The sequence below is a fragment of the Acanthopagrus latus genome, chromosome 1 (genome assembly GCF_904848185.1).
Source record: "Acanthopagrus latus isolate v.2019 chromosome 1, fAcaLat1.1, whole genome shotgun sequence".
Lineage (NCBI taxonomy): Eukaryota > Metazoa > Chordata > Actinopteri > Spariformes > Sparidae > Acanthopagrus > Acanthopagrus latus.
Window position 1 is genome coordinate 22,444,883 of NC_051039.1, and position 27,929 is coordinate 22,472,811.

At 40.1% G+C, this 27,929-nt stretch overlaps 1 protein-coding gene across 2 annotated transcripts; it reads right to left on the reverse strand.

Moving 5' to 3' along the window:
* Positions 1 to 1,426: 1,426 nt before the first annotated feature.
* On the reverse strand, positions 1,427 to 26,480 carry LOC119019520 (complement C3-like). 2 transcript variants are annotated; one of them, XM_037098203.1, is made up of 42 exons: positions 26,315 to 26,478; positions 24,519 to 24,714; positions 24,212 to 24,374; positions 23,928 to 24,022; positions 22,585 to 22,673; positions 21,611 to 21,693; positions 21,418 to 21,505; positions 21,148 to 21,250; positions 20,856 to 20,976; positions 20,453 to 20,568; positions 19,274 to 19,420; positions 18,877 to 18,976; positions 18,681 to 18,769; positions 18,377 to 18,568; positions 17,936 to 18,091; positions 16,242 to 16,368; positions 15,059 to 15,094; positions 14,591 to 14,711; positions 14,415 to 14,503; positions 14,040 to 14,179; positions 12,940 to 13,152; positions 12,575 to 12,638; positions 12,398 to 12,487; positions 11,579 to 11,785; positions 11,376 to 11,451; positions 11,073 to 11,232; positions 10,884 to 10,979; positions 10,393 to 10,543; positions 10,121 to 10,206; positions 8,384 to 8,461; positions 8,110 to 8,265; positions 7,841 to 7,903; positions 7,237 to 7,318; positions 7,010 to 7,058; positions 6,564 to 6,654; positions 5,726 to 5,812; positions 5,129 to 5,231; positions 4,354 to 4,443; positions 3,944 to 4,036; positions 3,747 to 3,830; positions 2,077 to 2,218; positions 1,427 to 1,688 (listed from the first exon to the last, which is right to left on the reverse strand). In XM_037098203.1, the coding sequence occupies exons 1-42, from the start codon at positions 26,398 to 26,400 to the stop codon at positions 1,550 to 1,552; spliced, it is 4,737 nt and encodes a 1,578-aa protein (XP_036954098.1). In that variant the 5' UTR covers positions 26,401 to 26,478; the 3' UTR covers positions 1,427 to 1,549. The 2 variants fall into 2 exon arrangements, 1 of the variants encoding a protein (XP_036954098.1); XR_005075068.1 differs by lacking the exons at positions 1,427 to 1,688; positions 2,077 to 2,218; positions 3,747 to 3,830; positions 5,129 to 5,231 and having other exon boundaries at positions 26,315 to 26,480.
* Positions 26,481 to 27,929: the final 1,449 nt, after the last annotated feature.

Consider the following 27,929-nt stretch of genomic DNA (forward strand, 5'->3'; position numbering starts at 1 on the left):
GTTTATTCAGTCATGAAAAGCAAGACAGTTTGTTTTATTTAGTTTGTTAAGACATAGAAAAACAATGCCTTCCTCAAAACTACATAGTGCATCTTTAATCTCCGAAGCATGACTGCCCATTTTCCTTCTTGACACTGTCACAATAAATTATTTAAAATAATTCTGTCAGTATACTGTCAGCACCATACCTGTGGAGACCATACCAAACCTAAAACTCACAGACATGTAACAGTTCCTGACACACGACAAAATCAGATGTCCAGGGCTTGGGTGAATATGTTACTCTAGAAAGCATTGGGATTCTTAATATAACACCCCATCCAACATTCAGTTTTATTTACATAACCTGATATCACAATATCCCAAATTTGCCTAAATGGACTTTTCAACCTGTAGCATACAAAAGCCATTGCTCTATCCATAGAGCCTTGATTTAGATAAAGAATTCTCCCACTGCCTCAAAATTAAAAAACAAAATGTCTGTCTGGGCCCATTCACTGTAAGCTTGACATTAGGTTGTTACATTTTGTTTATTATCTCCTATACTCAAAACTGCTGTTAGTGGACCAGAAAATACCAATAACCTGAAGTCCAAACATACAGAATAACTCCACACACAGGTGTTTTGTCTTTTATTTTTTATTTTTCTGAGACAAAATAAAACAATATGCAAGTCACTGTGTCATGTGTCAAGATCCTATAAGTTTTATCTTCAAAGTATTGACTTCATCTGAACCTCCAGATTCAGGCTCATGCACCACTTGAAAGTCAAAATGAGAATACGTAATATTGTGTGTACAATTACATTGAGAAAAAATAAGTGACAAAAAAGAGTGATGACAAGTGGTACAAGACCATGATAATTCCAAGTTTTAAATTACTCTCAAACGTAATGTTTTCTGACTTTTGGGACCAGGTTTTGAGCCGGAATATTCATTGACTTAGCATATCTTTTCAATAACTGTAGCTTAACATTGATTATTTGTCAGTTATGAGTGGCTTTTGTAATGTAGGAGGTCTCTGGTTCTGAGGTAATCTGGCCTGGCTGGTTAACACAGCTATCAATGCCGACAAGCTTCTGTGAATCAGACACCAGGTGAAGAGACACCGTTAGTCGTGAACAAAGGATGCGTGTAAAAGTGTAATATCATATGAGGAATATCACAAATGCTCAGCCAGCTGAAGGGATGTCTCCCTGTCTGTGTCGGATTTTTTTTCTGCTCTTATTATTGATAAAAGCATTTTAAGTAACGTATCACCATCTAAATGATGATCGATATTTTGGCCAGCCCATCAGTTTATTTGTTTGTGTGATTATTTAGGGTTTATTCCCTCACAACAGTGCACATGACACTGAGCGATTTATTACAGTCTTGCAGACTCTTGCAAGAGCAAACCACACTGGAAAAAGCAGGAGAAGAAAATCTCACATGACACCATATAGACTTATTTTAATCAACAGAATGAACTCCAAAACTGTGACTTCTGCATTCCATATCTCAGCGCAATCAGAGTTTGACATTTTTAGAGTAATGCAAAACAAAAGCCATTATATACATCTAAAGAGTTCGTACAAATTGACAAGGTCATTGATGCCCAGACAGGTTGGTCTGTATGCTGCAGTCTGACACTCAGCGTCTGTTGGCCAGTACTCTATCCAGGTTCTCTCACTAGGTGCATACTGATACCTGAGGAGAGCAAAGGGAAAAACACATTGGGTCTTCATATGGCCAGGTTGCGTTGAGGCCACAGTTAGATGACACAAATGTATCTCCTGCCTCACCAAAAAGCCACCCTGCTTTGTAATTTTCATAGTGATTTTTCATTAGGATAATTTAGTAATCATATATCATTCAGGAACACAACAATGTCAAAACTTACAGTGTAGGCATATTAGCTTTGCTCAAGTGCTGCGTATGTCGTGATAAAGATCAGAGAAAATGGAAACAGTAAAATTGTTTAAATAGCGACAAAATCAAGAGGTGGATACATGCACACGCATGTCCACATACACACACACACACACACACACACACACACACACACACACACACACAAACACACAAACAAACTCACGATCGACTCTGTTCATCTCTGTGAATGTCTTTGGATCCGGCCATGATAAGGTAGGTTTTGCCTGGTCTCAGATCTAAAGCTGCTCTGCAGTGTGGATGACTGATGAATCTAAAGGGTTTACCCAGAAAATGCGAACCACTTCCTGTCATTCAAATTCATAGTAAGAGAGAGAGTAGTAAGAGAATACAGGAGAACATCGTTACCTACATAACAAGAGAGTGCATGTGAACTCTTCCACAAACACATTCTCCAAGTGATGCATCAGTGCTTACAGTTTAATTTTCCTTTGTTTACATTCAAAAACTGTATAAATGCAGCACATTTTTCAAGTGCCAGCACACTGTTTTCAAAACTGTTAAAAACACAGTCAAAGTTTTAAGTATTCAGCAGAAACATGTAAATTATTGTCATGCAGTTTTTGTGATGCCAGCTGTCACAGAAGTATTTAAAGGTGTTACACTGCGAGTGATGATATGATCCTCTTGGATAGAAATCATGCTCGTGCTTTGAAAAAATTATTTGATACTGAGTCAATGTTAGTTGCGTTTTGAGTTGTATGTAAACACATTTTCTTTTTTTGCATTTTGAAATGTATAGCAGTGGTTTTGAACATAAACTTTATGTCTTTAGTTAATTGTGGGTCACACTTTATTTTAGAGTACACTAATAAGATGAAATAGGAAAAAATAGAAATAATATGGTCGTTATTAGAAAGTAAACATACACCATTATACACCAAGTAATCTAGTAAAGACATAATGAGCCATAATTTGTATTAAATTAGGCAACAACTAGAAATATGTACTTTAATAGAAATAAATATGTACAATATGCTAACGAGGGTTTGTGGACTGCATGAGCTTTGCTGGAGTTTAACATGCTGCATGTAATTCTCCCCTTCCTCTGGGCTGCTCCTGCTATGCGCCAACGCTAAGCCAATGACCTGGTAGGTGTCGAGGTGGAATAAAACAGACTCTCACACAGTTAATCCTCAAGATAACAACAAAGTATGACAAAGATCTGTGTGGGTCTCCGCGAGAGCGACTGGCGCGATGGACATAATTATTTTCTGCTTTCCTCGTGGATCATAGCTACAGAAACATTTCATGTCATTGTAGATCAACCTGTACATGAGATGGTAGAGACTGACTCTGACCAGATGTTAGCCTGGGCCCACAGTCGCTGCACACTGCTAGCCAAAGTGAGCTCGAGCACACTGCAAGCAGCTGAGCCGACGGCCCACCAGGCTGGAGAAAAGCAGTCACCCACTGAGGAGGGGACAGTTGATGATTTATCCTGTTGCCACTTTTTAAAACTACATGTTGCTGGAAAGGTTTCTCGGAAGTATAGAACTGAACTGGACTGACCGAACAGGTGGTCTGATGTGATGTGTCTGTAATCCACTTCTAGAATTTAAAACAAATTATGGATTTTTATATGTTATTAGTGTACTTAGCTTAAATAACGACCACATTATTTCCAGGTGTTGCCTTATTTAGTACAAGTGATGGCTTATAATGTCTTTATTAGTTTACTGAGCCTAAAGTGGTGTATGTTTACTGTCTAATGGAAACCATATTGTTTCTATTTTTGGCCTAATTCAATACAGATGTGAATTTGTTGGAATGGTTAGAAAATGTTCATGAAGGAAAGAGGGGATTAATACTCACCTTCCTTGATGACTTGAACTATCCGTGCTGTGTAAATATCGATGGACAAACCGTCTGTGAAATTCTCCACTCTGACTTTGAGCACTGAGAGGACAGAGGTTGCAGATTGTTAGCTCTCTAGCTCATTCTTTCCCGCTGTCTCTCAGAAACACACACAGGCTTACTCGGGTCATTGGCTTACAAACACACACTCTTACCAGAATCTATTCGGCTGGCAGGTGTGATCTCACCAGCCTTGCCTCTACGTTCAACGTTGCTGATTGGGCCCTTTTTCTGCATACCACATTCCTCTGGAAATACACAGTGGTCACAAAATACAAACAACTGATGACTCAAACGAAGGAGCACGTGAGCATGTCTGTGGGTTTGTGTGTGTATCTGTTGTTATAACATGTTTGTGTTGTCGCGTCAGTTCTAAAAACAGCAAAACTTACAGTAATAATGCCACAGAAAGTTAGAAAGAAAAACTCCCCGGCTGTGAGTCGCACAACAGTGCACATCATCGACACCTCCACCCATCTCATGCAGTTGCCGGCACACTGACACCTTGTTTTAGGCAACTGAGGTGGAAATAAGTGTATTTCGACTGTTTAGTCATCATGTTTACCTTCAGCACACATGCATTCACCATTTCTACAGAGCTGCAGTAGCTCTCCATTTCTCCTCTCTGGGTGGTAAAATTTCACACACGGTGTCTCTGCAACAGGGAAGAAAGACATTTGAAAAATTGTTTTGAAAATATGCAATTACACAAACATTACAAAGACTACGCAACCAACCCACATTTTCTTTTAAAGCCTGAAGCACACTGGGCTAACTGTTGGCTGCCTGAAGTGTTTGGGGAGACTTGAACGAGTTCAGGAACAAATCTGCTTGGTGTGCTCAGCTGCACTGGAAACTTTTGGAACCTCGCAGACAGCTTCTGCTCCGATTCAACATCGGAACATGCAAAGTCTGAGAGGGCTGGCTGTTGCCCGTCTGAGCCATTGGATTCTCTGATTAGTGGTGTGTTAGTGAATCAGTGGTGTGTGTGGGAGGTGTGCGCTTCGTTTTTCTATGCACTCCCTCCTGTCATTTCCTGTTCATGTTTTGGAGCACTGGCGGGAGTCTAGTGCCACCCACTGTTAAGGATGCTTATTGCATCTTGCACAAGCGCAGAACATACATGCTACTGTGGAGCTGGCAGCACGTCAAAGTGGTATGTTCAATGCAACTTTTCCGCCAATCAGATGAGACGCAACGGAGTGGTTGGATAAAGGCAGTTGGCTGTTGGTTTGAGTCTGGGCAGTGTGTGGGGGCCTTAAAAGGCGCAGACAAAAAAAATATTTTGAGGTTCTGACATGAGCATTTGTTAAAATACAGTATATCTGTAGGAGACTCACGAGCATAGTATTCGTAGACAGACACAGCAGCTGGTTGTAAGACGCCTACTTTAAACATCTGATGGGTCCTAAATGTGATCTCTTCTGGTCGTGTGTGAGAAACCTACAGAGAGGTCCAACAAGGGTACAGTATGTGTGTGAGAGAGAGAGAGAGAGGGAGAGAGAGAGAGAGAGAAGCACAATTTAATTTAATCTGTTTTTGGCTGTTAAATACGTGTACAAAATAGCAGACTTTGCTGCTGACAGGTGACATGTATCGAATGTAGTTCCAATGTACACTGTTAACAGTGAACTCAGGATTTTGGTCCTAGGAGCCACATTGCTCGAATGTTTTCTAAATGTCTTTGTTAAAGTTGTGAGCTCCATGCAATAAGAAAATGTGTTAATTGTTATTTGGTAATATGGGTAAAATGACAAGTAAGGTTCCCAGGTTTTGGGATAGATAACCAAAAAAGCCCTCTACAGGTCTGAGAAGCACCACTTGGCCAGTGTCAAGAAATCAATACAATCCTCAAACATTCTTGTCAATAAAACTTAAGTGACTTTGAATTTGAAAAAACAAGAAATAAAGGTGGACAGAGGGAATAAATGTGTTACTTTGTCCAGGTAGATGATGAGCGATCCTCGTTCTGATGCAGTGTTCAACTCATATCTTGAAATGATGCGGGCACGTCCTTTGGACAGCTACACACACACGCACATAAATGAACATGGTTAAAAGTAAGTTTTACTGGTGAAAAACTCATGTGTCTTGTTCCACTACATTTCCAATACAGAAACAAATTAATATCCTGAATAATGGTATCAGTAATAATTAAATAGTGAAATCTAAATGGTCCTGCAAAAAAATACTGTAGAATATCGGATTCCCCAGATGTTAAGGCAATCTGAGGTTGCTTTTTATCAAACTGACTTTAATATCTTGAATGTCAACTTAAAGAATGAAAATATTTATCAGCTGTAACAATGCTCAGCTGTACAACATGGTGTAGTACTGTATTGCATCCAGCATTGTATGGGTCATTTGATAAGAAACCTTACAATCTTAACGTTGTATTGCCCTGCAGCTGAAAAGATAAAATTATGCATTATGTCATGTCATTGTCCATAGCCGCTTATCCCTTTCCAAGGGGTTGTGGGATGTTGCTGCTGGAGCCAATCCCAGCCTTGTCTCAGGGCGAGGGCAGGGTACCCCCTGGACAAGTCGCCAGCTCATCGCAGGGCCCTCACCCCAATGTGGGGTTTAGTATCTTCATATATATATATATATATATATATATATATATATATATATATATATATATATATATATATATATATATATATATATATGTATATAACCCTAACCCTAACCCTAATATACAAATAAAATATGTTTTACAATTTAGATAGTTGTCTGATCCTGGCTGTTTTTCATGTTTGTGTAAGCTCTTACTACGTCCAGGTCATTTGTGTTAACAGTGAAGCCAGTTAACAAGCCAATATCCAAGACTGACATGGTTGCATCACGCTCATTGTCGTTATACCTGTACAGAATGAGAACAGGAAAATTTAAATAAAATCATATAAATCGAACCTGTAATGTTTTCAAAAACAACTTTGAACTATGCAAGGTGAGACTGAGCTGCTGAAAGTGGAAACAGCAGTAATTGCAACAATTCACAGAGGTGCCCCCACGTACAATAAAATGCTACGAAATTCCCCCCTTTGTTGCCCCATGGTAGCTAGAAATGGTAGTCTAAGTGCCCTCTAGGCTACCTTTCCTCTTGTAATACACTATTTTTTGCCCTGCCCCTCGAACATTCTGAGTCCGTCACTGGATGGCTCTCTAAAATAATGTTATTGAAACACTTGTCAGTGTTAAGCCTTCATCATACTTACAAGACCTCTATTCTCAGCCTGTATATCATCTCATCTCCACTGAATTTATCTGCAGAAGCAAAACATTTGATCAGCATTTACTTTGTGTGTCTCCTAAGAAAAGTAGTTGTTAGAGGAAAAAGCAAACAAACCAAACAGACAAAAACAGTACGTGCATTAGTACTACTGCTTAGATGAAAACCAATTGCAAACAGAAAGACAAGAAGTGCCAGAGGACACCAAATTACCTGGGATGAGCTGCACTGACAAGTTAAACTTCTGACAGTCACTCTCCATTTGTGTAGGCAGAGCGTAGTACAGCGACAACATCTGTCATAGAAGTACAAGTGCATCTTAAAGTAACCATCAGGGCCTCAACAAGAGTTGGAGGAAAATTAAGAATCAAATTTTGTAAAGACAAAAAAAACACACTACTTCTCATTCAATGTGTATTTATAATCTCAAAATCATTACCAGCCACAACAGCGTCGTGACCTCACCTGACTACTGATTGCTCATCTAATAAGGTAGTAACGACAAACAGTCATTGTTCAGAACATCTACATGTTGATATCATCAGAGCTGATGTTATCCATCGCAATATGGCCTCATTTGAAATCTAAGTGTTTCAAGTCTTAATAAACATTAACATGTGGCTCACTGTGTACTGTGAGCACAGGGGATCGCTGTCGTTGGTCACCATATCCAGCGATCTTGTGCTTCACTTACATTTCAGAAAAAAACACCTTACTTTATCATTATGAACCTAAACAACAAACGTGGTTATTGTGAGTACAACAAACCAGATAATAAAATAAGATAATAAATCAAACTAAAAAATGTGTTACTTACTGTCAACGTTGCTTCTCCATTTCCCATGGCCGTCACCTTTACATCCTTATTTATACCAATGAACTGTTGAGATTTAAAATATGTCACATGTGTAAACAAACACCTACATACACATGCAAGAGTAAACAATCAGTAGGAATCATGTCTGTGATTACTAGATCATTACCAATGCACAGACTGACTGTGTAGCTCAAAGTATGTGTGTGTGTGTGTGTGTGTGTGTGTGTGTGTGTGTGTGTGTGTGTGTGTGTGTGTGTGTGTGTTCTCACTTCTGATGTTCTTGTGGTGTGGAGGTTTTCCCGGTTGAAGCGATACTTGTGAGCCCTTGATGCCTCTGGCATCAGGATGTCCACATCCAGATTATACTCTTGTTCACCAGCACTGACCCAGTACTCAGCCACAGCCTGGTACACCATGATTGTTGCCTGGAGAGAGGGACATTATCAGTAGCTTAATCCCATATTAAAGCACAACATCAATAGAAAGGATTAATATAGACACATATATGCTTCCAGACAAGGAAAGCAGAGAGGCCTGTGTTACCTGAGTTGATCCATAACCTCCGCCCACCTTCCGCTGTTGCGTGAACCATCTGACAACAGGTCGGGCATCCTCAAAGGCCTTTATTAACAGAAGGCAGGAATATAAAAGTCAAGATTTAGTACCAATGACAAAAATTAGAAACCTGAATATTCCAGGGACTATAAGGAATCCCCTTAATTTTGTGTCTTACTATGGGTGTACTTCGTGTGTGCCCTTTTCAGAAGGTGTTTATTACTTCACAGCAGCCCATGGACTGGCCCTGATGACGCATATATCATTGGCCACCCTGCTGTCCTTCTATGTAAAGCACTGACATGCCATTTTTCTCCATTTGAAAACCTCTTCTAGTTTCTAGGTTCTGTAATCTCCAAGGCGACTGGTTGATTTATTGGTCGATATGCTCTGGCTCAGCCAAAATTCTGATTGGTTGATTTTTGGCGTGTTAATTACATGCTGCTATGGCAGCATGTAAACACGCAGCGGGTCCTCTCCATCCCAGTGCTGTGTGTCCTGCATATGGCATTTGACTTCATCAGGAGGAAAGCACCAAGTGCTAATGTTTTCAGAGCACCCCTGTTTCACAGTTAACAGTGTGTCTTCAGAACACCCCCCTTGTTTTCACTATTTTGTATTAGCCCAACCCACTACTGACAAACAGATTGAAGAAGTACTAGAAGGCCTTGGTTGGTCATTTGTAAAATATTTATTTATTTTTAAGCATTTCATTTACAGTCATTCCTATTCAACCATGTCAAAGACATCAGCAGTGTGGCAACCTTTGATAAAAATAGAAAATGGAAAAAAGTTGAATGCAAAGTTTGCAAACAACAGTTTGTATATCACAGCTCGACTACAAACATGGCATATCACCTACAAACGGTAAGCTAAATTGTCCACGTTAGGTTGCTCTGTCCATTTAAAATATATGATCATATCAGAATTGGCATATTTCAATGTTTTAGTCTAATAATCATTTTATAACTGTAGGCGCACCCACGCGCAGTGGCAGAATCCCCTAGATACACCCAGACCACGTTTGGGCTACGATATTGCGCCGATGCACGTGATGCAAAACGCTGCCAGAGCCGCCAGACTAGAGTGTGTTTATTAATTCATTCATTTAAATCAATTTCAGTGCAAAATAATAGGGTCAAAAAAGATTTAATCTAAAGCAAATACACTAGTAGTGTTTATGTTTATTTTTAATTAATTATTTTTTAATAAATTAGTTGATTTTTTGTCCAAATTCCACAGCTCCGGTCGACCAAAGATTTCTTTGGTTGATTACAGCCCTAGTAGTTTCACAGTGGCCACATCCATGATGAAACGGCCACTCTGGAAGCTAAATAGACGGACCTCGGTCATGAGCACTTTGCAGTAGCATCTCGAGCACAACAGTCAGATAGGAGCAATTGTGGCTGTTGAGCTAGTGGTCAGAGTAGCATTACTCAATGCCAACCAAGCCTGTTAAGTAGGTACTTCCAAAAACTCAATTAAACCTCAGCCCCATGGAGGAGCAATGCTTCCAAGCTACACGGAGCAGCATCAAGGTTTTCCAGGGTAAAAGTAAAAAAAAAGAAAAGCAATACTTCCTAAACTCACTAGCCTCTAGTCAGTGACATGTCGTCACCAACTTTCTACTCTGTTAATGTAGAAAGTAACACTGATTGTGGGTCTGTTGTGTGTTTTTATTAGCATGGTCACCCACACATAAGCACATAAGATAGACATGCTCACCTTGGCCTTGATCAGAGCAAGAAGAGCGTAAGCTGTGGCCTCCAGTGTGTAAACACGTCCCTTAGATACAGGCCAGTGAGACAACTCTGAGGAAAACACACACACACAAGCACACACGCACACACACGCGCGCACACACACACACACACACACACACACACACACACACACACACACACACACACACACAGAACATAAAATACACACACAAAACGAACACACAGTGCATCTTGTTTCTGGTGATCATGTTAAGGAGTATAGTGTGAGGAAACCTGGGGAGACAAAGTTGTAGAGGATCTCCCGGTTCAGTTTGTTTTCATTGGCCAGGGCATATGATGTCATGGCCACAGCATATGGGTTTGTGAGGCTGGACAGACATGTCTCCAGGAAGGCCACCGCTTTGTCTATACTGCCTTGCAGAGTCTGGACAGAAGGAAAAGGCAGCTAATGACTAGAGCTAACATATCCAGAGGCTCAGAGAATGACAGACAGAGAAGCAGAGTACAGATTCAGCTCTCGTATCTGCAGTCCTGGCTCTTATTGATTTTTGTGTCTGATCTAAAATTAATACCTTGGTGGGCTTATTCTCAGAGTCAGAACAAATGGTGAAGTATTTACTTTTACACTGTTCTGTAATTTAATGAAACAGGAGAACTGACTAGTAGGCCTTTTTTTAAAAGGCAGAGGGCAGGAATCAGTAAAGGATAAAATAAAGAGAAGGAGGTAGAAAGGAAAACAATGCATACAGGTGACATTAACTCACATTAACAGTGGCAGCACATAAAGTGCGTGACTCCTGCAGGGCAATGAGACAGAAGGCCGTCATGGAGGCATCTGAATTTGTTCCACGCACATCCCCCTACACAAGTATATATATTAGATGGTGTCTTATTTGTTGCTGTTGTGTTGCACCAAGTTGAAGAACTGATGTCACTGAAGTCAGTGCACGTACAATCATCTCTCCGTGGTAGACCTTTCCAACTTCTCTAAACATGCCATCAGGTTGCTGTGTGTTGAGAATCAGAAACTTGACAGCATCACAGATGACGTCCCTTTGCATTGGCACCAGATTGTTAGCCATGGCAAACACCTTGGTGACATAAGCTGTCAACCTTTGAGGGGAGAAAGGGTGTAACAGTCTCACATTTGCTTCATGTTATTCATTTGTACATGATATACATCCAACCCTCAAATGAAACCATTAAAGGAGTTAAAGACATTCATGTACAGTGTCATGGATGTATAGATGGCTCACCAGGTGCTACTTGGCCGGTTGGGGAATACAGCAAAAGAACCATCATTTTTTCGGAAGGCAAGCTGGTTCTGGTAGCCTGGACATGAACGACACACAACCTTTTTACGGACTTGTGTTTAGTCTACTCGATGCATGTTTGAGAAGTCCTAAATGTAAAGTTGGGTTGGTCAGTAGAAAAAAAGGAAAGAAAACATGTAGCCTACCAACTTTGATGTGTTGAAGGGCTTCGTTACGTTTCTCAAGGCCCACAGTTTCCCATTTGTTGGTTTTGTCCAAATACATGGTTGCAATGACAGGCAGAGTCATGTGGATCATGTTTGACTCTCCATCCCCTGAAGGCCTGAAGATCAGACTACCCATTGATGTCCCACTGATGGCGTTCTCCACCAGTGAACTGACTGGTTCTCTTCCTGAGGGGATACAGATAGAGCCCCTCTTCAACATGATCATTTGCAACTTTTGACTCAGACATCTTTGCCAACAACTATAATGCAAAAAGAGAATTTACAGGCAGTCGATCACATTATATTCCCAACTATAACATAACGGGATCTTCAATAATGACAGCACAAAGTCAGAGGAAGCACAAATGCAGGTACAGTCTGTTTTCTTGGATTTGCAGGGGCTGATGTGTGTGCCTTCCCCACAAACACACTCTTTAAAATTAGAGGATTGTTAGAATTGTGTTGCTCAGTATATACTGCATGCAAACTCTGTAAAACCAATGAAAGCTATTAAGACTATGGCTAAACTCTCTGAACATGACAGGTAGTTCTGTCATTTTACTGAGATCCGTGACAAACACATCTTCACTGGAGGTTACAAACATATCAGTGACCATAAACTTCTTGGAGCAACATCTGCTTCAAAGTTTGATTATCTGGTGTGGACTTGGTGATTAATGTTTTCGATGCTAGTCAGCTGAGCATGCTAAATGATCGTGCTAATCATTCCACTGGGTTAAACTGCTCTGCTGTAAACTACATGATGAGATTATTTTCAAGCATGACTTTTGCTCTCACCTGTCACAGAGATTATTGTGCTAGCGGGTGAGTTTGGAATCAAATCAGTCAGGGGAATTTCGCTGTTGATAATTTCCTCCTGTTTACCACCTAAAGGGAGAGACAGGTGGCAAATTAAGGATAAGCAAATAAAAACATTACAAGTTTTGCTTACAGCAACTTTAATAGCACACTTACCCACACCTCTATTAACAGGGTCGAGTGTAATAATCTTTGGGGATTTTATCAGGACACCTTCAGGCTAAAAAGCAGCAATTATTAAACAAATCAGGAATAATTTAAAGTAAAGTTATGTGACAAAAAACAGTGTGGCATGCATGTTAAAATACTTCTCACTCTCAGTTTTTTCCATCTTTCTGAAATGCTTGATATACATAAACACATTCAACCTAAAATTGTCATCAGTCTGATGTTGCAGCTGTCTTAAAATTGCCACACATGCGTGCAAATCAGAAAGTTAAAGGTTTGAGATGGAAACTTCTTAAGTTTAAATGATATAATATTATTGAACACAATAAGATGAGAGAGTGTGTGTCTCTTACCACCACCCTCAGTGTCTTCTTGATCCCATCACTGAGTGAAGAGTCTTTGACAGCTGCTTTGACCTCTATGCGGTATTGTCCTTCCTTCATGGGAATAATGATGAAAGGTACAGATCGAGTAGCTTGGGGCCCGACTTTGACTTCCTGACGATACTTCCCACGCTTAAAAGCTGAACTGCACACATTTACCTCCTCAATCAGATCCACACGTACCTTGAAACAGGTCAAGATGGAAAAGAAAGAAACTGACATGTGGATGCTGACAAATTGAAAGAAGGATCATAATAAATGAGGAGATAATTAAAAAGATGTTTTCAACTTGCATGGGTCACTGAATGGTATAGATTGTTAATACTGATAAATATACTGACGTGATTTCCTTTTGCCAAAAGAGGGAGAGAGTGGGAGGGATGGAAAGAAAAAGAGGGCGCTGCTCATGTGGGCTGTGTGGCTACTCAAACCTGTTTACATGGCTGCCAAGAAGAAAAGCAAGATGTCCCACCACGCACAAGAGGTTTGACATGAGTAATCTAAGACTGCTTTCAGTCATTGATGGCTAGAGACAGACACAGAGCTGGACTGGTTGTTGAATAGTCAGTGATATTAGCATGCTTGCTAATTGACATTTCTTTTGTTTTTGCACTTGCTTGATGTTTGGCTGTGTTAGTAAAGTTGTAAAGTCGCTATTTTTTTTTATCATAAGTTCATTTCGACAGAAGTTTAGTGGGAAGCATGTTATATGCTTATATGTTATAAGCATGTTTTGTTTGTAGATAGCAGTAAATCATATCTGGCAAATTGTTGAAGAAATCTGGGATTTCTATTTATGACAGCTGTGTTGCACTCAAACACTGGAGGGCATCAAATTGCACAAAATACAGATGACTACATAATGTAGCTTTAAGCTCCACACTTAATATAAAATATGACAGTGATATTGATGCTCTTATTTTTTAAGAGAGTACAACAAAGCATGTATTCTAAAGAGTTTAATTATTCCACTAAAGGGAAAATTGTGAGTAAACATTTACAAGGCAGTATTTTAATAATAAACTCTGCCATCTGTCCTAAAACACAAGAGCTGAATACCTCAGACTCACAGTGATAGGATCTGGGCTGTAGTTATGGAGGATAGCCTTAATTTCCAGTTGCTCTCCACGGACAGCAGAGTACGGCAGTTTGAGATCAATGAAGAAATCCTTTCGCACAATGACCTCTAATGGATCAGCCACACAGATACCTTCAAGTCAAAATAAAAATGTAATTAAACAAAATGAAAAGAAAGAAGGAAAGAGAAAGGTTGAGCGGAGAAGTGAGGTGTAAAAACAATGTAACAAGTGTTTAAAATGCACAAAGAACAGAATCCTACTCCAGAACCTGACAAATGTGTAAACTGTGTGCCTTATACGCCATCATAACCTCACCGACGTAAAGACAAAGAGAGAAGAAGTTGTGCAGAGAAACAGAATCCTCACCGTGGGTTCTTGACAGGCTAATGCCAATGAACTGCCAGGTTGTGATTGAGTCTCGCAGAGGAAACATTTGCTGCACTGATGTGGTGTCACTGAAACAATGGAACATGTCAACACTTTGAGAGGCAAAGTGTAGGTTATCTGTGCATGTTCTTGTGTTTATATTTTTACTGACTCACCAGTTTGGTGTTTGTCGAGGGCAAGCAGGCAGTTTGATATCTGACCACAGCCAACTTTCAGCGAACCAGGTGCGAGAAACAATTTCAATGCTGTCCATGTAACTGTAATCTTCTTCCTCAGCTACATTGTCATTGATTTTAGGAAAATTACAGTAAATTAAAAAAAATGGCAAGACTTCCAACACAAGTAACAACTATATGCCGTCAATAAATGGTTTGAGCAAAAGAATGAAGTTTAAACAGTCTGACCAGAACTCAGTCACAACAGCTGATGTACCTGTTTTCATTTTTAAAATATTACTGTTTACACACACTATAAGAAAGCTTCACCTGCTCCCACATATCATAACACACATATATTTTAAAAGTCTGATATCCAAGAAACATTATGGAGGGCAAGAAATGTCACACATAAGTTTAGAGAATATGTTACAGAATATATTTGGTCATTTAAGCTGTGATGTTTACCTCGTTTCTTCCTGCTGGGGCCTTGACAACTCAACTCTGGAAATGTAAACAGACAAAGTCTTAAACAGGGGAGGGGTAATTTGGTGACCAGAGGAGCAAGGGTGAAGGAAATTAAAAGGGCACCAGCTGTATGTATTAGGGCACCAGTACACAGATAGGGTACTGGAAGGGCACTTTATCATGTTTTATCTATAATAATATCATATTCACTATCATATTTTCTTTCCCCAGATTCGACCAGTGGTAGACACAGTAAAGCCCCTGTGTCCATACAATGTATTGTATTGTTATTGTACTGACAGACTAATGGTTGCTATTTTTAAGGAGGTTGCACTTTTTCTATGTGGTCATTTTTCATTCTGAATTCTTTGAGGCTGTTTTGCTAGGAAAGGGTCACCCAGACTGCATCAAATTATGAATGTAACTGTGAAAACAGATTACTATATTGAAAAATACTCCAGGTATTTGCTGCTCTGTCTGAAAGACTTAATACCGTTGATTTGCAGCGCTTATACCACAGTGAAGTAAAGTGTAAGGTGATCTGAGGAAAGACACTGACATAATGATTAACTTCCAGCACCATGATCAGAAATTCATTTTAAAGAATATTTTTATGACATGCCTTTCTCTCAACAGCCCAGTCAGATCCCTCAGATTATTAAGCATGTCTCCTAAATGTGACCAGATTTAAAACCCCAATAAACCAGGTGAAGGTGCATTTCTCTACGGTGCTGCTTGATGACCTGAGCTTTGCTCCAAGTGTATCCTCTTTACAAGCAGACTTGAAACATTTCTTTTCTGACATGCACACTCAAACTGTTGGTCTGACCTGATGAAGATCCAAGTGGGAAAGAAATGTTGTCTTCATGAGACCTTTTATTAGAGTGTTTTCCTGGTTGCTTTGCACCTACGTAAGGTCCGTATATCCAACACTCTCTTCTTCAACTCTATGTGTCGAACAACTTTATTCTGAATCGTCACATATTTTTTAACAAAGCATTATATTTTTAAAGTACAGCTCCTTAGGACAAATGTACATGAACATTTTAAATGTCAGTTCAGTGTGGTGTCTTTAACCTGTATTTTTGTTTATTTAGTATCAAAATATAACTGTAAAATAATTAAAATACGCAAATATGGCCGGTGACTAAAGCACATTCATTTGTGTGAAGTGTAGCGTCACCTTTTCTGTGGGGAGTCCCAGAGGCAGTGGACTCAAACAACAGTCCAGCATCATAGAACACACTCATGCTGTCCCTCCCTCCACCTGGTGTGCAGCCTGTGTCAGACTTCTCTACAATGTCCCACACCTGAAAGGAACAAGAGGAAGTCATTCACACAGAAATACAACCAGACGGGGCTTAGTTACAAAGGTAGAACAGCAGAACAGTAGAGATGGAAGTGACAACTTCTACCACAAATGGAAACAAACCAACAAGGATACATTTGAGGCAAGGATAATGCAGAGAGTACCACCAATATCATATCTGGTGTAGAGTCATGTTTTATATCAATGAGTTGTGGTTAAAATGTGTTACTTTATTTAAATTTCAGTGGCAGTAACACTGAACATCAGACATTGTTGAACATTCCTTGACAAAGGGCTTTTCAATCTATATACCTTGTTCAAGACAATCTTGCTGAAAGCTTAAGTCTTCTTGTTGGTGAAGGTGCTTTAAACCAGTTTACCATAATAATTTTTCTTGCAATCAAAGAGTATACGCCAGTGGTCCTCAATAGTCGGTCCTCAGGCCACTTCTGGCCTGCCGGCCGCCTATTTGTATCCCCCAAACTGTTATTCCTTCACCATGTGTTTTGGTTTGATCAGCAGGTGTGTACTGGGACTTGTCTCCATGCCAAAAATACACAGATATCGTGTTACTGGGTCACTCACTGCGCAAGTGCAATTTTTAACTTTCACTTTAGTTTTTGGAGCATTTCGCATCGTCACATTTTGTTGGCTAAAAGAAAAGTGGACAGTGAAAATCTGCAATTTCAAGAAGAGTGAAGAATGGACTTGAAAATTTGCATTCATTCTCCCTCAAATAAGCACAAGACCCATGTGCTTAATATGCCAGGAGACTATAGCTGTGATAAAGATTTCCAATTTGAAACGGCATTATGAGGTAAAGCATAGGAATTCTGAAATTCTCTGAAATTGTCATATCAAGCTGCAAGCAGGATTCTTGTCACATCTATGACACCTGTTGTCCTCACGTATCTGGATCTCCTCAGACCTGAACAGACTCGGTCCGAACTCGTTTAGTCGCATTAATCCACAACAGTCAGTTTAGAAGCACAGAACGGAACCCAATCACCAGGAAAATCCCGGTCCAGCTCGCACTCCTGCAGGTTAAATCCACTTGTTTCCAAAGGTATGTTGTGGAAGTGAGCTCTGCAGTGATTGGCTCTGGTGTGCACGTGACTGTGGTGGAACAAAGCTGCTGAATTGTCAGAGGATTTATGAAATAATTAATTAACGGTATCATTGTAGTCCAAACAAATCCGATGTTGCACGCCCTTAAACCAAGCAACAGCCATGTTGAAATGTCAGGTCACTCTGATCCTGGTCTGCAGAGATATTTGAGGCACACACACACACACAGACACACAGACACACAGACGGACAGAAAGAGATTCCTTGCTTTTATAGAAAGATGTAGTTCCTGTACTTTTGTTGCCCTTTTTTGCCGTTTCTTTATGTTTGGACTTTCTATTTTGGATTTTGTCAAAATCACAAAGGGGGGAACATGCTAGTTCTACACAGAAAGGCTCCATGGAGATATTGGACTCAAACCACACTGTCACCTCAGTCTCCATAACACTGAAGGCTAATACTGAACATTCTTTCAAAAACTTTAAAAGAAAGGAAATTGCCTTTTTCTGAGTGAGGCGGTGCTTGTTGTTGAGGACAGAGGCGCCTTTATCAACTGCCACCAGTCCCACTGTGGCCTCTGGGTCTCCTGTGACCTTCAGACGAAACATCCTGCGAGGTTCAAAGGATGGAACAGGTCTGGATGATTCCAACTTCAACTAAATAAGGGGGAAAGAACATTAATATTTTTGTCATGTCATGCCATGTCATGTCATGGTCTGTAACCGCTTTATCTCTTTTTCGAGGGGTCGTGGGGTTTGTTGCTGGAGCCAAACCCAGCTATCTCCAGGCGAAGGCAGGGTACTCCCTGGACAAGTTGCCAGGTCATCACAGGGCCCTCAGGAGCACATTAATATTTTTTCTGCATAAAATATATACCAACAATACATTTATCAGTTCGTGCGGGGGTTTATTTTTTGGCCACCTTGTGTCATGTGTCTCACCGAGCCCATGCAGGAGTCCTTGACATCCACCAATACAGAGTCTGATACCACTTCATTGTCATCTGTATGGTAGTAGGCTATGATGCGGAATGATGGCAGCATTTCTTTGGTAATGGGAACTATCAGGGAAATCAATACTTGGCCTCTTGTGTGGTATCGGCCTTTTTTCACCAGTTGACCTCTGCTCAGGATCTGGGGACACAAATTCATACATCAGCACTTATGCCACATGGGTACACCAACTGCTGAAATAAACACAAAGATGAAGCATGTGCACAAATACATATATGCAAACAACTCTCACTAGGTATGTGATGTCGATTTGCTCATGCTTGGTTAGCATGAAGTTGACTTTAAGGTTTTCTCCTAACGTGACTTCAGCTGTATTCACACCTGTAATAAAAACATTCCACATTTAGTTTCTGGACATTTAGGGAGCTGTTATGCTCAACCATCACCACTGACATCACCATCTGATATGTTTTCAGGTTGTTCCTCACCTATGTGGATGTAATTGTTGTTTTTAGTACTATGTGGGAGAGCTGTCATGGTGGCCGATGCTTGCCTTTCAAGTGTAATATGAGGATCACTGGTCTTTGCCTGCAAATAAATGTACACAGTAAATGAATACACACAAGGTATAAAAGGTTATAAAGGCTTTTCCAATGTAATCAACAAAATATGAAATATCAAAACCAAGTAAAGTAACCAAATTGAATAATAAAATGAGATCAACATCAATTGATAGAAGTCATACACTCTATACAACTCAGCATTTACTGACTGTTTCCATCAGCCATAGCCCATTCTTTTTGTTCTGTTGTATCTTAGCATTCATTCAAAATGTTGCTGTAAAGCAAGGGTTTAAATGAAAATCAAACCATTGTAAAGACATACTGTAATCTGTAGTTCTCCACTGGTTTCCACTGTATTGATGGTAATCCTTGCCATTCCACTGGCTTCAGTGACACCCGTCACCTGGCCTGGATCAACCACCACTGCAACACCTTGTGCAGGAGTTTCATCAGGATTCATGACTTCAACCTGCCATCAGAGACACAAACAGCTGAACAGTCAGAAAACATTGAATTAAATCTGTCTTATCAAAACAAATTGAAGGGTTGATTTCAAATCTCATGACCTCCCTGTCAAAAACTGATGCTTTGAGATGGCAGCCGACCCGACCTAATATACATTCCCAAAGCGTTAGTATTGACAAGTTAGGAATGAAACTCACAGATCAACTTTCTTAGCACTCAGTCCTTTAAAGTCACTATGAAATGGCTAATAGAATGCTATTGGCTTCAGCATAGTTATGAGTTAGCTGTCAAAAGCGTGGAATGTACGTCACAACACAGTCTACCAACACGGAGGCTCTGACACTGTCACAGCTGACAGCTACCAGTGAACATCATCAAACTGGGATGGAACAACACAGCCTCGCAGATGGGCACCAGTGTGACTATAGTGAATATAGCACCAAGGTGGTTTTCTTGCCAAGTTTGGATCCTTGCATCCCAGGGATAATTCAGCAAGGACTACTCACTGAGCCAACGATAGGTAACTACATATAGCAGTAGTTAGCACTTTAGCAACTAAAACATGTCTGTTTCCCAGGAAACTTCATAAATCACCTTGGTACTCAGTAAATTTGTTAGCAGTTACTTTAGCAACAAGCGATGCTATCTGTCCAGAGTTGCTCAAGGCAGGGCAGCTCTGGGGCAGCAGGGGGAAAACCAGAAAGTATTTTCTCCATAAAACGACCCAGTTTGACCTAAATCACTGAATAAAGTGATAAAGTTGTGTTTTTGTGGAGTAATCTGTCAGTCAAAAAAATATTGCAAGCCCCCCAGTCATCAGCATCATTAATGATCTTTCAGGAAGTTACAAACTTCAATTTACTGTGTAATACCCACAAATGGCTTTCTCCCCACTGTTGGGCTTGTTACTGCTGTATAATATAGGTGAGATATGGAGCAAGACATCTGTGAAAAAAACAAAAAACAAAAAAAACACCTAACCTAACCTTGACTTCATGCAATCTAATATGACCACTAATTCAGTCAAGTACTTTACCACTATATCAAAGACCATTCCTGGTTTGAAGTATTTGGGTGTTTTCTTGAAGTTGATGGTGTACGGTGATGTGACAATCTGAATACCTCTTAAGTCCTCCTCCACCATCTCACCACCTGTTGTGATTAAAAAAACCCATCACAGTCATGTATGTAAAATGTTATTTTGTGCAACATCAAGATAAAAAGCACAAACAAAACAAACTATTTCATACACTCCCCTCTGCTCTATGCCCTAAAAATAAAACCTGTAACTTCTATATCCATCCACCCAGAAAAAGTCAGCAGAGATGGGGAACATTTAGTAAAGGCCTTAAATCATCGAATAAGAAGCAGTAAAACAATACATGGACTTTGTCATTAGTCTTACCTAAATACAAACACTAACAGTGTCTCATACTGACCGCTCTCTGTCTGCACACTGACAGCAACATATATGGAGCTCCCCACCAATTCGAGGATGTTTGGGAAGGTCTCTATGATGTGCTCTCTCCTCAGCATGACTACTCCAACACCTCTCACAATCTAATACAACAAATGTAACCGTCATTAATGTATTTCATTGATGAGGCCACACCAGTGACAAAGTTTGAGGTTCGTTCTCGTCATCATTTTAGTTTCTGTTTGCACAGGAAAGAACACAAAACAGAAAAGTCAAACACATTCACGAATCAAGGAGCAGGCTAAAAGACTTACCTGCACTCTCTGAAGAGAACCTGGAAAGCTCCTTTTTCGACCATCTTGCATAACCCCAAATATCACGTTTGCCATCCCATCCATTTCTTCACCAAATAGATACCTGAAACCCCAAAGACATTTTAAAGCTGACAACGAAGTAAAACAGGACAATAAAAAAACATAACAGACTACAACAGGTACTCTAAACAACATCCTCTATTTTCTCCTCCGGTCAGTCTACCAGTCAAACCTGATCTTTTGAGCCACAACACAAAAACCTTCACATACGTAGCTCTGATGTTGACGGTGAGGTCTGGACTGTCTACATAGAAGAAGGGGCTCCCAGGCGTCAGCTTCACCTCAAAACTGGGCAGCACTGAAAATTTTAAAACAGTTTATTGCGTGTCCAGTAAAGTAACATTTATGTGAATACAGAAGGTACATAATTTTGAAAAAACAGTGCAGTTAATGAGAGACTGACCATATTCTTTCACCTCGAACTCTGCAGAGTAGCTCTGCTGTGGGCTGTTGTGGAACTTGGCCACTACCTTCCAGAGTCCGGGACTAAACGCAGACACACATGGGAACACATATTCCAATAATCAAGTAAGACATTCAAATATTCATAACATTTTGAGACTGAAGGTAACACGTGAATCAGATTTCATGAAATTATTGAAATCATACACGAACACACAGTTCAAACTCCCATTGGGGTTCTTAGCGGGGGGGAGGTTAATTTGAAAGTGGCGACTGTTAGTAGCTTGCTGCTACAACAACAAAGGGACAACGAAGACAGCTACAGAGACCGAGGAGACACTAGCATCTCCTGAATCTAAGTGGCTTTTCAGTTGCTCATCTTGACATCCATGGATGAAGTCATGAACTGACTGCTGTGATCAGCTGTTTCTTGGTTTTAAAACTCCCCGGCTGTGGATCACACAACAGTGCACCTCTGCCATTCTCACGCAACTGCCGGCACATTGACGTCTTGAATTTAGATAGCAATGGAGGTGGAAATAAGTGTATCCTCCAAGGCATCAAATTGGCGGACCAAGACAGACCCCCAATTTACCGCCTTCTGTCAAAATCTGCAGACCTTACCACAAAAATGTTCATATGTCTCTCTTTCTGTGGACAGATTTTTGTAAATGAATGGGTATCTGCTTATCTCTAAGGTGCGATGAAAAGTCAAGTCAAAATGTAGGAGAGTTAAAAATGTGTGTGGGCTGAGCAGGTCGTTGATATTTTTGAAGTAGGGGACTCTGAGGCTGAGTTTGAAGATGCGTCTGGGCCAACTCAGATCATAATGAGTACTCATGGGTCAGAACATGTCGACAGGGCTCGCGGCTGTTGAGATCCCATCACAAGATGGTCTCTAGTTTTAATTCGATTCAAATGTTATTCATGTTAAAATGCCAATTCAATTTAAGTAAGACACAGCAGGCTACTCACCTGACACTTTCACCAAGTCTGTAACCTCCTGAGTGGATCCCTGATTTCAGAGAGACTCGATCAAGTGGTAAAATGATGCCCTCAGGGGTCTAAAAAACAAACATCATTGTATCTAACAGTGACCTGTGCCAGTTTACAAATTAATTTTGCAAAGCAATGCTTTTATTTTGTCTGCAATCCATGAGTCTTGTCAGTAGTCTTTTTCACACAGAGATGCCACATTATCGCCACAGTGGAGGTTGCCAGTTCTCAACCGTCGTTTGTTCACACAGAACAGAGCACCTCTGGTGTAAACTGTGTAAATCACACAGCAAGCTGGCGCTACTGATCCAAAAGCTTTTCCCCTGTTGTCTACCTGTTAATCTAAACATGTCCCTGGTGACTGTTCATAGTCACATGGATGTTGTTATAATGTGCTGTGATTGAGATCCTGACCCACCAAACATCCTGGAAAGTGATAAAGGTAAGTTTTTCTTTCTAAATGACATAATAACATCATCGCCATCAATAAACTGGATGCTGTCCGATTCTCACTTGCGAGGAGAAAGTTGGGGGAAAGTTCAGTGAAGTTGCAGTGATTTCTTTCAAGACATTAACTACAGCAACAAAATAGTGGAAGGAGACAAAAACATGGTGAGTTAACATTTTTTGCCAGGGACAGATGCTATTTTTCAGGCAGAAATTTGACAAAGAGTCGGTAGGACAGACAGGAGGACAGACAGGAGGACAGACATTTCTCTATGTATAGCTACGGTATTTTTTTCCTCATATAAGTTGCCAAAGATAGTTACAGTTACTATGTTACTGTATTTTGGTCCTGTAACGCTGCTTTGTGGGAAATTTCTCCTTATATTGTTGAGTGAAGGATCTGGCTAGCTGTCAGACTGTCAACACCATCAGACTGACACACTCCCACTTTGTGCCACCGGCTTATCCATACACACAGGTATGGTTCGCCAATGCTGCGCCTCTGATACTACCTCTGGATGCACATCAGAGTCACAGCGAAATTTCAACCCTCGCTGCATCCGAGACTTTCACACAGAGGAGAATATGAAGAATTAGCACAGGATCCCTGCACTCAAAGGGCAGTGTGGACATCAGCTGTGTTAAATGTGCAACTCAACCACTAGAAGGAGGCATTTATTATTATCGTGAATGGGAGGAGAGGTGTTACTGAATATACACACCAAAGATAACAATGACACAAGGTGTGCCAGATGTGTTGCTGTTTTTCTGGTGATTTGTCAGCAAGTGACCCACTATTAAGCACTGTGACCTCCTCTCATTAACAGGCTTTCTGCTTATCGATTCTTGTTCTTATTAAAGATAAAACACAATACCACAATCTCAATGGCAATAGAAGCATCCCATCTGTTTTCCTCGTCCCTTTCTACAGGCTCCATGAGGGGTGTCACTGCAAACATCCTGTAAAGAACTGACATTGAAAGAAAAAGCTTCATTTTGCTGGTGAGTCATGTGACTGTTTACTTTCTGACCTCACTCCATCATTTTACTGTATCTTATACTGTGTTTTATTGTTTCATTTGGAAAAATAAATAAATAGTGTAATATGTATTATCTGTTGTAATATATTTGCCTACTAACATAGAGACATTGAACTCACCTGTGCTCTCAGGGGTGTAGAGGGTCTTGTCAGTCTGGATGAAGATGTACCCGGACTGGAAGGACACCAAGACGACTCTCTCCAGCAGTCGGTCAGGGAACTGAGCCTGCAGGTACACGTACTGCTTGATGCTGGGATCTTTACTGAAGTCACCAGTAGGGATCTGAAACACCATGCAGAAAAGAAAGCAGAGCATGAGGAGCAGAGTGCACCATTTAATGTTCTAAATTGTTCGTTTGTGGTCATGATACAGTATGCAAGTTTACAGTACTATATCAAAAAAATACAGTAACAGCATTTCATTCACCATTATTTGAGCAAGCTGCTGGAAGTTGTTTCCACTGGTGAGGGTCACAGTTGTGGACGCCAGCCTTTTGGCTTTGGTTGGATGGTCCATCACAATGATTTCAGCTGGAATGTCTGCTCCTGTGTAATCTTGACACTCCACAAAGATGTTTTCTGCTGTTCCTACCCGCAACAAGTTGGGGGCAGACATCACTTGCCTGCAGAGCAGAGAAAGATGGACAATCGATGTAGTCACTGTGCAGAGGATGCCACATACTGTTAAAGATTTCCAATCCAATGAAAATGTATTCATAAATCATGTTTAAAAACAACAACAGTTGGCCAAAGTGCTGAGCTGTCAGAAATCGCAAGATGATAGGATTTGATGAAAGAACAAGTTCTTGTCAGATGCATCCAAGGCATTATAATCAAACACAAAATAATGATGTTTCATGAGAAGAAGAGGTGGTTTCCAACCTTTTGGGGTTTCCCCAAAACTTAAACTTCCCTTGACTTTCACTGTTGGTTAGGAATGCCCAAATCAGTTTCCTTCCACATCTAGATTGTATCCATATTGATTTTAAGAAGTCTGGACAACAAAATACCACATAAAATGCATATGTTTGAAAAGCAAGGGTTAGGGTTAACCACATTTGCAGGTGGTTTAAAATGCAGTTCAAATCTGATTTGTCCAAATATGACTCAGTCCTGACACTCTGATTTGCTTGCTAACGCAGCCTTATGTGGTGATCCCTCCATGTATTTGGAAGCAGTTGTGGAAAATAAAAGGAAGAATGAAACACATAAGGGCAGGAACTGAAACAGCAGGATGTATTAGACTTTCAAAATAAAACCGGAAATGTAATATGCCCTGATTTAAGATACAGAGGGACATGAATTTACATACCAAATTTCATGGTAATCCATCCAGTACTTATATGTAATATTTGGATATTTAAATCAGGGACAAATTGGTGGACCAACTGCAGCCACTAATTTAAACAAAGGGGTTGGACCCCTTCACCCCCACTTTGGTTTCAATATCCTCCCTATTTCTGAGGTTTCAAGGTTGTGCAAGCATGCGTGCAAATTCATTACTTCAATTGAAATTGAACAAGGTGCAAATTTGCTGCCTTCTGTATCCTCAATATTACAGAATTGTGGTGATTAGAGTATATGAAACTAAGATTTTCTTCCTGTTGTAAATATTTTTGTGAAAAATTAGCTCCAGAGCTGTATCTGTTAGGAGAACATATGATGGCATATATTGTTGAACAGTATTACAATATCTGATCAAAGCAAATACCAACAATTCACATTTATATTTGCAAGGGTATACAGAAGAAAAACAACTAGACTATCTATCCATCCATCCATCCATTTTCATCCGCTTATCCGACCGGGTCGCGGGGGCAGCTGCCTGAGCAGGGACACCCAGACTTCCCTCTTGCCGGACACTTCCTCCAGCTCCTCTGGGAGGATCCCAAGTGACATAGTCACAGCTAGACTATTTTTACATTATCAAATGATACCATTAATTAGATAAACAGTCTAACCCATTTTAGTCACCAAGACTAACATACATTAATAAATAATTGGGTCACTGGAAGATTAAACATTGATATCTGTATGAAAAACGACAAGAAAAGCACCATTTGTGGGAAAATAAGTGTGTATTAAAATTACATGATTTTGTCAAAGCAACCAAGAACAAAGTACAATGTTACGCATGAGGGCTAAAAACCTTTTAGCTCCTTTAACCTCACAAAATTTTGAACAAACATTCAGGGTTTCTGTTGGTAAGGCAGATGTACTCACAATGGAGATCCATCAGTCAGAGAGAAAAAGGCCAGAAAGGCCAGCAGCCACAGATTGATCACACATGTCCAACGGCTTGATCCCATATCTGCTGTCAATGTAGACTCTCACTGGGCAGCACTGTCCTTTATGCACCGACCTTCCTCCTCCTGCACCATTAGCTCTTCTCTTCTCGTTAAATGACAATTTTATAGATAAGGTAGGTAAACAATAATCTGGTGTACATGTTTGCATTGGAACTGTGTTTGCTTAAGCATTCATTCCCGTTCATTCCTGAGTACCCATTGATCCCCCTCCTAATGTGCTTTAAATGTAGAATCCAGTTTTATTTCAGGTAGAAATACATTCCAAAGTCTCATCTAGCAGAACCATGACAACAATCGTTTGAGCATGAAGTTCTTGTAAATTTAGCATACATCTAATTGACAAGGCAACAACATTTGAGCATGATTTTGGCTTTTATAGGCAGTTTACAGAGAAATGTTTAGAAGGTGAAAATGATTGTGGTACAACAGGCTATCCATCATAAAAGTTGATATTTTATTGTTGTAAATTAGGTCTTTATATCCTGGATCACCGTGTTACTTTAACTTTTTAATTTCAAAAGACATGTTTCAACACACAATACAATAATGTAACAATTTGTGTTTGCAGTTACTGCAGGGGGCGCCAAAATACACAAAATGCCAATTTCTACATGAGGTTGCTCTAATAAACTTAAACCTCTTGTTGAATTTGCAAATATCTTTATACAATAATCAGAATAATATTGAAAATTACTTCATATAATACAATGAGATTAAAACCATTACATTTTAATAATTTCAGTTTAACACTGTCACTTTTGCAGCCCTTTCATTATTCACAGCAATGAATGTTTTAAAGTATTGGGCAAAATGTTCAAAGGGCAAAGTCTTTACTGAAGAAACAGGTGGTCATAGGAGGTTAATCCAACAAGTCAACCAAATCCAGGAATGGACTTGGCAAAAAACAAAAGTGAAGCCAAAGACCATTCTAACAAACATTAGGAAGAATGCCAGATCAGAGGCAGCTAAGTTGGAAGCAGGTTTGGAAAACGATGCAGGCAGGATGCAGGTGAGTGGAGGAACTGAAACAGCAGGGGATGTATGACTTTCAAAAGCAAACAGGAAATGCTATATGCACAAATTAGTGGGATGTTACACAACCAAAGGTTAAGATTGAAGGGGACGTGACTTACACTGCAAAGTTGATGTTACTCATTCCACTAGTTTGTTGAGATGTTGCAGTCAGGATTAAATTGGTGGATCAACTGGCTGACAGACCAACATCCATGCCAGGAGAACAGCTATTAAAAATAAAGGGAGTGTGGGATTTATTGTGAACACATAGTTTATCAGAGAATAGAATGAGGATCATGAGCTCCAGCGAGGACTTTACACATAATGAGTGATCTATTGATTATCTTGACTAAGTTCCCACAGTAGATCAATAAAACATTGCATCATTGTTTCAGACATTGTTTGCTTTGCACCACTAAGTAAACTTAAAGAAAACATGAAATTGGCCAGTGGCATCATTTGAAAAAACAGTATACGGTAAAATAGAACAGCGTTAAACTACCCCCAGTATTCCA